At 38.5% G+C, this 12500-nt stretch overlaps 1 protein-coding gene across 1 annotated transcript in view; it reads left to right on the top strand.

Annotated features, from left to right (window-relative positions):
- The window catches only part of LOC125030003 (zinc finger CCHC domain-containing protein 10-like), a 10864-nt gene extending 1477 nt beyond the window's left edge, over window positions 1-9387 (top strand). The window contains exons 2-3 of the mRNA XM_047620214.1: window positions 2788-2949; window positions 8632-9387. Coding sequence (XP_047476170.1) covers window positions 2788-2949; window positions 8632-8944 — 475 coding nt within the window. The 3' untranslated portion in view covers window positions 8945-9387. The remainder of the gene's footprint in view (window positions 1-2787; window positions 2950-8631) is intronic.
- Window positions 9388-12500: the final 3113 nt, after the last annotated feature.

Raw genomic sequence — 12500 nt, 5'->3', positions numbered from 1 at the left:
ATAAACAAAAAATGAGAAAAATGCTGTGCTCATTTTTTACATTTTTTGTGAAATGTCTCTACACATTGATGGCTCTGCCTTACCTGATTTCACCTTTCCTTGAATTGGCAGGAAAATGTATTTTTTACTTGTGCTATGAATATCGATGGTGTTATTTTTATTATAAACATTATAATTACTTTAATGTTATAAACAATAGTAATAGCAGAATAAGATAACATAAAATATTTTTGTAAATTAAAGAAAAGGGTAAACGGGCGAGACAGGCAGTACTCGTAATTGGCTCATTGGTGATTTAGTACAAGTGTAGCCATGTATGTGTAAAAACAATTAAACAATTAAACGCACATTGGGCATGGCACGGATACATGACATGCCCGTTGCGAATGGGTTAAGAATGAATAATAGAAATGGTAAGGAAAAAATAAATGAGAACACATACATTTGAAAAAGCAACCAAAGAAATCTACTAGCATCAAAAAACAAGAAAAAGGTAATGAGGAATAAGAAAAAATAATGATGAAAATTAATAACTATCAAAAATGATTTCCAGGTTTGTCAACAGAAAATATGACTCTTATGGTCAGTGCAATAATTATAGAAAATGTATTAGATGGAGCTATAGAGAATATGACATTAAGAACTCTGGCTGTGTGAGAGTGTTAGGGACTTAGTCTCTGAGCAGTGACATGCAGAGGCTATTTTCATTATTTCCCAGTAAATATGATGCCTCTGCAGAAGTACCTGTATTACTTCCTACTCTATTTTTTATGTTCTATAAGATGGCAGGATCCATTTTCCTCTATCACTATGCATCACTCTCAGTAACATTACCCTTGAATAGTTACTCTTATGAAGTTTAAGGTATTCCAGCCAACTGATACTATAGAAGGTTGGTTGATTTTTTTACTATGACAGTCGGGCATTCCCAGGCAATATTTATGTCATCAGATTTATTCTCTTGTAATGAGAATGAATCTGATTGTCATTTCCATCGCAATCACAGTTGACAATCTTGATATGATAAATCTAACCTTAACCCCATGGGATTTATTCACTATGATTTATATATTCCCTGGACCTTCATGGTATTATATGCACCTAGCCAGGGGGCTACCCCTGGACCCCTGTGGGTTTAATACAATACAATCTATTATATTCACTCAATATTCCCATGGACCCCCATGGGATTTATAAAATACGCTTTATATATTCCCTAGCCATTCCTGTCGGCACTCTGGCTAAGGACTGCACACTTTTCTTATATGGGTATATTTTTCCATGAAAAGAGCTTGTAATGTGTTGCCCTTCATGGGGTCAACACAGTGTATTGGTGAAAAGAAAAATTATGTATTTTCAAAATTAATTAATTTCAATGAAAGGAAACAAGCTGCATGAACATAGATGGCTCCACAAGTGCTCAGCCACAAAGGAGTCAAGTAATAAGCCTCTTTGACTTCACTAGACAATGCTGAGAATAATCTGCATCAGTATTTTACTCTACTAAAATTACATATAACAGTTTTGGTTAACTTAACAACTGCAAGAGATGTGCTTTCATTCAGTACAAGACAGAATGATGAATGCTGGGCAGTTATCCATGCCACGCTCTCAGAACAACTTGTGTTTTTGTGTAAATTCGTTATCCTTTCTCTTCCTCTAGCAAATTAAAACTTTGTACATGTCTTTCTTCATCTATAATACTATTACTGTGTATAGAGCTTCCTTTTTTTTCCTAACAGAACATTTCTTATGGTAATGAAATTGTTAACAAAGAAATATTTTAACCCAATGCCGTCGGGGAAAATGAACAAAAAATGGGGAAAATGCTGTGCCCATTTTCTATATTTTTTGTGAAATGTCTGCTCATAGATGGCTCTGCTAGTGCTTAGCCACAAAGGAGTCAATTAATAGACCTTGTGACCATACGTGATTTGAATTGGCGGGAAAAACGTGTTTTTTACTAGTGCTATGGATATCGATGGTGTTATTTTTATTATAAACATTATAATTATTATAATGTTTTTTAATATTAGTAACAGCAAAATAAGATAATGTAAAATATTTCGTAAATCAAAGAAAAGGGTGAACGGGCGAGACGGGCAGTACTCCTAACTGGCTCATTGGTGACTTAGTACAAGTATAGCCATCTATGTGTTAAAACAATCAAACAAGTACTAACAGTGGGCATAGCACGTGTCTACCCATCGTACCCGTCGGCAAGGGGTTAAATGTCATCATATTAGAAAAATCTTTTATAAAGTTATTCCATTTTTGGAGAACTTTCCAATACGTGTCCTATATACTGAAGAAAACTGCAATATATTTATGGTTCAAAATATGTAAGTGACATCGAGTCTGTTGATAAACAAATAGTCCAGCTACTGCATTGACCATAAATTCAAACCCTGACTTTTCATAATGTGTTTCATTGGAAAATGTATTTCCTTTAGAGCTTATATATCCTTTACACAAACTAAATCACAATTGCTGGAGCTTTTGTTTGGAAATTTGGCTATTGTAAATACAGTGAAATGGAAACTAAACTTGGGTAGCCAGAAGTGCTTCCGAAAACATTTTAATTTCTTGTGCATTTACAAAAAGGCATTCAAAGCTGCAATTGGGTCTTGATAAATAAGATAAGTGTGTTATTTTCTCCCCCCCCCCCTTTTTTTTTGCATGCGTGCGTGTGTGTGGACTGCACTTTCATATTGAATGAAAGCCTCAACCTTCATAGTTCTAGAATTATTGATGTGCAGTTTCTAATTACTTTCCTGACCTTTTCAGAAAGCTTTCAGCAGAAAGTGTACGTTGTCAGAAGTGCTTGGAATTTGGCCATTGGACCTATGAGTGCAAAGGCAAAAGGAAGTATGTGCACAGAGACTCACGTACGTCTGTACTTAACAAACGGATGAAACAAGAGAAACAGGAGCAACAGGTAGAACACTTGTAAGTTTTCAAGCCCTTTCATTTGTTTTAAATATATGATAAGCTTTATTCTTCTTGGGGAAGGAACCTGGAGAGTATATCCACTCCTTAAGCTGCTGTAATATGAAAATGCTTTGTCTAGATTTGTCTAGAGTACCAAATTACCAACTGGTCTTTTGTATATGTATGGCTTTGTACAGTATATGTATATAGATTTGCTTACATTCATAAGTTACCAGCTGTGTTTGCTATTTGATTTGATGTTATAGTGCTAATTTATCATTAGGTTTAAAATCTTTACTTTCAGTTGTTCTGTTTAGTCCCATCAGCTGTGTTTACTTCATTTATTTGATAGACTGTTTATACTTTTGAAGTTGCTTTGATGCTTTAAAAAGTTTGCCGCCTTGCACTGATAACAATCTGTTCTGCTGTTATGGCAATATATACTATGTAGTATGTTATAAACAAAAAGAAATATGATACCCTTCCGTACTCAAACAAATAGGTATGCAGGGACATAGAAATATAAGACTGTTGACTTTGGATATATAATTTAGTAAAATTAGTCCATGCCTAGTAATAACCAGTTGGCATAAGGTTTTAAGAATAGGCGGCCAACATTTATATTCAGAAATATGCAAACAGTGGTACAAGTATTGGTGTATTTTCCATTTGATATTTTGATTATCAGGTATCATGTAATGTGTTCTTATTTCATTTGTTTGATGTATTGAATGGTATTCCCAGAATGGTAATAATTCAGGAAAATTATGCAGTATGCAAAGGGCGTCAGACGTCCTTTAATGATGGCACTTTTCAACCCGACTTCATTAAAAAAAATTTGTTAGAATCAATATGAATTGATTGATTAGTAAAATATTTCATTGTATTTTTTTCTTTTTTTTTATTTTTTCTTTGAAAAGATGGCACTCTTGTTTTCATTGTTTTCATTTATTTTTTTTCTTTTTTTTTTTCTTTTTTTTTTATTATTTTTTTTTTTTTAGGATATCCTGCATAGTATTTTCAGATGTTAAAAACTAATTTGACCATTAGAGACAGGGATGCTCTGAAATGAAGATTTTCTCACTTAAAACAGCAGGAATAATGCGCACTCTCACTTACAATGTACAAGCAAGTGAATAGTTAGTAAACAGTAGAGCATCAGTTTTGAAAAAGTTACCTCATCTATACAAAAGAAAATGGAATTATTATTAGTTTTAAAAATAGAACAAATATGTTTTGCACTAGAACACATATTTATCATAATTTATGTATTATAGAATCATACCAAATGAATTGTAAAAAACAAAGTGTCACAAGTAGGTGAAGTGGCCATAGGGAAAGGTGGCTGGGAAAGGCGAAAGAGGCATCTGATATCTTGGGTGGAGTATTAAGTGAGGCTCAAGTGGAAGAACTCACCCAGACACACAGGAGAAAGCCCTGGATAGTGTGGGGATGGGATTACCAAGAGGGTGGAAGAAAGATGCATCACTACCAGTTATACTAGCTGACCTTCTCTGCCAGATACAGGCAGGAAATCTGCTCACCAATTTTTAAAGGGTGATGCTCAATCAAGGCAACTAGGATGGAAGAGACGGAAACTTATTTATTGCTCTGATTGATGTAGCTTAGAATTCAGGGGTTAAGAAATATGATGAGAAGAAAATAAATTGATGTAATTTGCATCTCTGTATTACTAGCTGAGTACAACAACAAAGTAAAGTCTGCAGTGTACAATTTCTTTGTTGTTTGTCTTCACATTTTGCTATTATGAGTGACTTTTTCCATCTCTGAGTTTCAGTAAGGAACAAAATGTATGGTAAAATAGAGGGGAAAGAAAGATCAAGAGAAAATGTTTATTTTAATACTCTCTAGAATGACATTTACAAAAAACTAGGATAGAAGTATAACAGTCAGTCCTCATCTAAATAGACAAAGGACAAGACGTTGACTCAATATCTCTGCTTGATTGTAGTTACTGAAACTGTGGCTAATAGCTACCAACAATTACATTATTAAAGAAATCACAATAGTTCAGTACTCCACTTTTATTTGATTACACCATCCAATCTGACAATGTTAAATACCTGTTCAGTGTGAATACTGTATAGTACACCTCAGACCATATTCAAGAAGTTTAGATTTTGACTTATGTATATCTGAAACTGATTGTTTTTAACCCCTTGCCGACGGGTACAACGGGTAGACACGTGCTATGCCTATTGTCAGTACTTCTTTGACTGTTTTTACACATAGATGGCTATACTTGTACTAAGTCACCAATGAGCTAGTTAGGAGTACTGCCCGTCTCGCCCGCTCACCCTTTTCTTTGATTTACGAAATATTTTACGTTATCTTATTTTGCAAGGGCCCAGCTGTGGTGGTATTCCTTGACCTGGAGAAGGCTTTTGAACTGGCAAGTCCGCTTGCCATTCAGGAAAGCCTGATCCAGAAGTGAATCAGAGGAAAACTCTTGGCTTAGATAGGTGACTACTTCAGGAACAGGACTGCCAATGTCAAATTCCAGGGTCACCTATCGCAGCACATGCCGCTTGAAAATGGAACGCCACAGGGTGGGGTTCTCAGTCCAGCCCTATTCAACACTTTAATGTCCTGCATCCTCAACATAAACCTCACAGTGGGGTGCCAGATCATCTCGTATGCAGACAATCTTGCTATCACCTCCACTGGACCACGCAGCCAGAATAAAGCCCAGCGTTGTCTGGACCTCGTGTCAGAGGAGTGTTGTAGGACAGGACTAAAGATCTCTGCTGCCAAATCCAAAGCTATGGCTCTGAGACAGAGAGTTCGAGGCACAAGACTGAAAAGAATGGGTCAAGGACTACCTATACCTTGGGGTAAGGATAGACCGGACCCTCTCCTTCCATAAGGAGGTCCAGTACCTGGTTGACCGAACCAAAGCAAGACTGTCCGTCATGAGAGCAATGACTGGGAGACGCATAGGGGCCAGACACAAAGTACAAAGATCATTCTATGTACATGCTGTCCGGCCCATTGTGGACTATGCCTCAGTCGCTCTAATTGCTGCAAAGAAAAAGCACACAGACAAATTAGAAACAGTCCAAAATGAAGCTGCCAGGATCATTCTGGGTGCCCCGAGGTGGACGAAGGTCCTCAACCTCCTGATGGAGGCAAACCTTCTCCCCCTGGACTCACGAATCGATCTAACGGCAACACAATTCCTGTCAAAGGTCATCCAGGCTCCCAGGAACACAAGCCTAAGACAAAAATTAGTCAGATGCCTCGAACAAGACGACGAGCTCGTTGCAAACAACTCCTGGCTGTCTCATACAGCCAGGGTGTTGATACGCCATCAGCTCAAAGAACAGCTTCTTGCTAAGGGCATGGACTCCCCCCACCCCGACTTTGCCGAAGCCCCGCCGTGGGCACTGAGCCTGATAGAGTCCAACATAATGAGCCTGTCAATGAAAAAGAGCCTATACCCCATGCCTAGCCTAAAGGCAGAAGCCCACAGGGTCATTGCAGCCATCACTCCTCCGGGTAGTAGAACATACTACACGGATGGATCGGTCGATCCCTTGAGCCACACTGCAGGCGCCGGCTTTGCAGCTAGGGATGCCACGTGATCCATGAGGGTAACAGACAACGCCTCCTCGCTACAGGCAGAGGCAGTTGCAATCATGGGAGCCCTAGGCCACGCGTCCCTAAGGGAAGGACACGTGGTCATACACACAGACTCCAGGGCAGCCATTGACTGTCTTCAGCACAGCTCACCCACAGACAACATCTACCTACTGACCACGATTCTCACAATGGCACAGAGAATTCTTGCATAGGGTAGAAGAGTTATCATCAACTGGGTCCCAAGCCACATCGGCATCAGAGGGAACGAGCTTGCTGACAGACTAGCCGTCGCTGGCAGGGGTATGCCCCCAAATCCCATGACGATAAAACCGAGCCGAAAATTACTTATGGAGAAGTGTGCCTTGGTCGGTCGTACCTTCCTACGGCAGCTCCACAGAGAGGAAACGAGAACCTCCCCCTCGGCCAGCTGGTACTCAGATGCCACAGGCTATGAACCACTGGCACTCTCTGAAGTAAGCAACAGAGGTACCGAAGTCATTCTTCACAGAATGCGCCTAGGTTACCACTGTGCATGGCAGATTATCCCAACAATCGAACGCGATGAATGGTGCTGCAAGCACTGCGGCGAGCCGAACGCTACACTATTCCACTACCTAGAAAATTGTGACCATACACAATTCCTGAGACATGGACCGCCCACAACAGCCGCCGTGCTGGTAAAGAGGCTATGCGAAATGCTTACACCATGGCGGCAGGAGCGCTTGCTGGCAATCCCACCGCCACGGTAAGCACCGAGTGTCAGACAACTCAATGAGACAGCCGTAAAAAGCTGACACAGGCCGGGCCATATCTAGAAGGCCCGGGCGAAGCTAGAACTTCGCAAACCAAACCACCACACCATTTTACGTTATCTTATTTTGCTGTTATTAATATTAAAAAACATTATAATAATTATAATGTTTATAATAAAAATAACACCGTCGATATTCATAGCACTAGTAAAAAATACGTTTTTCCTGCCAATTCAAATCAGGTATGGTCACAAGGTCTACTAATTGACTCCTTTGTGGCTAAGCGCTAGCAGAGCCATCTATGGGCAGACATTTCACAAATAAATATAGAAAATAGGCACAACATTTTCCCCATTTTTTTTCAATTTTCTCCGGTGGCATTGGGTTAAAACCATGTACCTCCCACATTGTCACAGATGCATCATTTTCTGATTAACTTCAATGTTAGTGCTACTGCTAAATTCACATTTCTTCACTTTTCTACTCTTCCATCAGGTAATGTGGTTTTAGAAAATTATAAATAGTTAACCCCTTAAATAGTGACACAAATAAGGGAAAAAAAAACAGGCAATAAGCTACACTGTGTAAAGTGAGGGCACTGCCTGCTAGAAGTGGCTTATGTCCTGTATTGCCACAACTCCATACGCAACATAGATTGGTCTGTAAAACTGAGGTCTTCGTGTATGTGTGGTTAGGGTTCTGCTTGCCATCAAAATAAGGGCTTGTAGGTTTGATTTTTTTTTTTTTTTTTTATTAGTGATCAAAAATGGACTGATAAACTGTAAATGCAGGAAAATAATACTTGAGACTAGAAGTGTTACATATAATATGTTAAAAGATTGTTTGCCAGAATTGTTTTGCATTAAGAGGGTAACATTTAAGGTTTGACAACTAATTCTTTTATGTCTGAAAATAATAACAGGTCAGGATTGAAAAAAAGTCAGTGAAAAACGGTAAGTATATTATTTGTGGGGGTGGCCTTATTCTTTGCTCTAGTATCTGAAGTGAGTCCATCTTGTGGTAAAGGTTTTAGCCCTAAAAAATGGATAAAGACAGTTGCGCACACAGGATCAAAGACATCAGAAGGTGTCCCAAAAAAAGTCCGTACTTATTCATCTTATAACTGAATTGTAATATTCTTTGTTGATAAGTTTGTTTATTGAAGTTGTAACCAAAAATTACCCAGTGCATGAGAAGCTTGGATATTTCCAGACTTTTATGAGTTCAGGTGAAGTGAGACTTTTCTGTTAGCTTAAGATCGTAATGCGGCACTAACTAAAGTTTTGAAGCCACTCTTAATCATATTTTTACTAATCATATTTTTTTGTTTGTTTTTGTTTTTCAGAAAAACATTGGCATTACAGAAAAAGAAAAAGGAGAAAAGGGAGAAAAGGGAGAAAAAGGAGAAAAAGGAGAAAAAGAAAAAGGAGGACAGTGATTCAAGTGACTCAGATTCCTCGTCTTCGTCTTCTTCGTCATCATCTTCGTCTTCATCTTCGTCATCAGATTCTGATTCTGATTCTGATTCATCATCCAGTTCATCTTCTTCATCGTCATCTTCTAGCTCCTCAAGTTCATCAGATTCCTCCTTGTCTTCAGATTCTTCAAGCTCAGAAGAACAGAGGAAAAAAAAGAAAAAGAAGAAAGACGCCAAGTGAAAACTTTTTTGTTCCTGAATGTGTGAATTTCAAAAGAATGGTTGTTAGTTTAGAATTTAAAAAATCAGTTTTGTGGCATGTGAGAGTATTGGGTGGAATAGGCAATGACTGTGTGAAATTTAACAATGAGAGTTCTTGGTATGCCACATTTACGTGTTGGGACTATTGAAAAGCTTTTTATTCGCAGAAGAACAAAGAGAAAAAAAACTTTTTGAGAGTAACAAGCTGCTCCTGGACTGCCTCTTTTGCTCTCAGACCAGGACCTCCATGGGACCAGTTGCTATGTGTTTTTATCTTTGAGAGTTGCCTATTGGTATGAAATTTAGTTGGATGAATGTAACAAACACAGAAGTTGTAATTTGTAGAAATATGACCTAGTGTTCTAATCTTTTATTGTAGTTGTTGATATATTTCTAAAGAAAAATAAAAAAAGAAGGATATTACTTCTGCTACTGTGTTTTTTTTTATCATGTATATAACTTTCAGAATTGGTAAAGTATGATGCTGTACAATAGCTTTGTTGATTTTGTAAAAAGGCAATTAAAACAGTTAATGGATATATAATAAATGAACAGATCAGATGGGTATATAGTTATGGGTTACAATATTATTACAGACATCAATTAAATTTTTAATGGAGCTTATAGAGAAACATCCTGCTTATTTTTTATATAACCTCACTACTTCATATCTTTTCATATATAAAGAAATATGTGTAGATATAATGTAGACAATATGGGTTCCCAAACTTTTCTTCAATAATGGTATTGAAAACGAGTAGTCTTTCCTGTAGGACCCTTGTGAAGAACATTAATGACCAGCTAAGGCAAAAAATAAAAAAAATAACTGAATTTGTATATATACATTCTCTCTCTCTCTCTCTCTCGCTCCCCCCCTCTCTCTCATTCTCCCCCCCTCTCTCTCATTCTCCCCCCCTCTCTCTCATTCTCCCCCCTCTCTCTCATTCTCCCCCCCCTCTCTCTCATTCTCATCCTAAGTCTGACTTTCAGACTTTCTCTTTTCAGATCGTTTATTGGTTGCTGCACTTCATTTGCAGATTCACTGAAGAGAATAATATCATCTGCAAATCTTAGATTGTTTACATATTCGTCTTCTCTTTTGATACCCTTCCTGTTCCATTCTAGTTTCTTGAATATTTTCTCAAGGCAAGCTGTAAACAGTTTTGGTGAAATTATATTGCCCCATCTAAACATCTTTTTAATTGGCATTTTATCAGTTTCCGTGTGGACCTTGATGGTTGCTGTCCCATCTTCTTATATATATCTTCAAGTATTTTACAGTATACCTCCTTTACTCCTGTCATCAAATAGCTTCTAGTACTGCTGGTATTTGCACAGAGTCAAATGTGTTTTTGTAAATGATGAAAACCATACATAGGGGTTTCCTATATTCATTTATTTTTTCTCTTACTTGGGTGAGTGTGTAGATGTGGTCAGTTGTTGAGAATCCACTGCAGAAGTCTGCCTATTCTTTAGGCTGGTTAGAATCCAGACTGTCAGATATGCGAGTTGGGATGACTTTTGTGAACAGTTTCTATGTAACTGAAAGGAGGCTTATGGGTTGGAAGTTTTTTAGATCCTTTCTATCCCCTTTTCATGTATGAAAATAACTGTAGCATTTTTTTAGGCTTTCAGAGTTTTTCTGTTGAGAAAGCCTTTGTTAAAAAGCTTGGCTAGTTTTATTGTTGCAATTTCTCCTGCATCTATTATAAGGTATATACTGTTTCTGTCTTCACCTGGTATTTTTCCTCTTTTCATGTCCTTTGTGATGTTATTTATATACATATATACATATGTATATATATATATATATATATATATATATATATATATATGTATATATTGATATATGTATATATTGATATATGTATATACATATGTGTATATTGATATATGTATCTCTCTCTCTCTCTCTCTCTCTCTCTCTCTCTCTCTCTCTCTCTCTCTCTCTCTCTCTCTCTCTCTCTCTCTCTCTATATATATATATATATATATATATATATATATATATATATATATTTGTATATATATACATATCTATATACATATAGATACAAACACACACACACACACACATACATATATATGTATGTATGTGTGTGTAGACACACACACAAACACACACACACACAGATATAATATACATTTAACCCATATTTAACTAAGAGGAATTCTAATGAGAATTATTGGAGTAATAGCAAGCCTGTACACTGGTACTAAAAGTGCTGTAAAGTGTGGTGGGGGCCTGTCGAGCTTCTTCCCTGTTAGTTCAGGTGTGAGGCAAGGCTGTGTTCTTGCACCAACACTTATCAACACTTGCATGGATTGGATACTGGGTAGAGCTACTGTCCAAAGTCACTGTGGAGCAACTCTGGGCAATATCAAGGTTACAGACCTTGACTTTGCTGATGATGTTGCCATTCTATCTGAATCTCTGGAAAACCTAGAAGCGGCTCTTGATGCATTTAGCAATGAAGCGAAGCCCCTGGGGCTAGAGGTCTCCTGGACCAAGACCAAGATCCAGGATTTTGGGGGCCTACTAAGAGACCCTGTGCAGTCGGTATGTGCTTGCAGTGAAAACATCGAGGTCATCGAGAGAGCTTTATATACCTCGGTAGTGTAGTTCATGTATGTGGGCTGTCAGACCAGGAAGTCAGTAGACAGATTAGCCTGGCAGCAGGGGTCATGAAATCTCACGACAAGAGTATTTGGAGATGCCGGTACCTGTTCAGAAGGACCAAGCTACGTGTCTCCAAGGCAATGATACTGCCAGTTTTACTATATGGTAGTGCAACCTGGACGCTATCATGTGCTTTGGAATCGCGTCTTGATGCCTTTTGTGCCGGATCATGGGGTACAGTTGGCGGGACCATGTGTCCAACCAACGGTTGCACCGTGAGACTGGTACAGGACCTGTTACCAGGGGCGTCACTTCATGTTATGAGTTGGGGGGGTGACGGGTAAATTTGCCCTGAAAAAATAATTTTTGCCCTGCAAATCACGAAAAAGAAAATGCTCACTAGCTCTTTATAAGTAGCCTGATATAAATGTTATAAATCAAGTATGTTATAAATCCAGTATCATCAACAATTAGTTTCATATAGTTATTCATATATCTTGAATACTTATCGGCTATTGAGGCAGATTCCGTAAGAGAAAATTTGCCTTGCAGAACTAGATTTTGCCCTGCAAAAAGAGGCTTTTTTAAGAGTTGGGGGAGGTGAACCACCCCTATACCCCCCCATAAGTGACGCCCCTGCCTGTTACTTGCACAATCCGCGATCGTCAACCCAGGCTATACGGCCACTTGGCTCGATTCCAGCAGGATGAGCCTGCCCATCAGGTTGTCTCTGTTCGAAACAACCCTGTGTGGAGGAGGCTTGTGGGACGACCGAGAAAGTCGTTGCTTGGGCAGATCGATCAAACCTGTCGTGAGGAGCTAGAGATGGGTCAGGCCCCTGCCTGGCAGCTCACCATGAGGGACCTTTATAGGTGGAAGCGATGGGTGGATGCAGCTATGCGCCCCCGCCGGCGTT

The sequence above is a fragment of the Penaeus chinensis genome, chromosome 10, assembly GCF_019202785.1.
Source record: "Penaeus chinensis breed Huanghai No. 1 chromosome 10, ASM1920278v2, whole genome shotgun sequence".
NCBI lineage: Eukaryota > Metazoa > Arthropoda > Malacostraca > Decapoda > Penaeidae > Penaeus > Penaeus chinensis.
The sequence above is the reverse complement of the archived record's forward strand: the minus strand, read 5'-3'. Positions and strand labels throughout refer to the sequence as shown.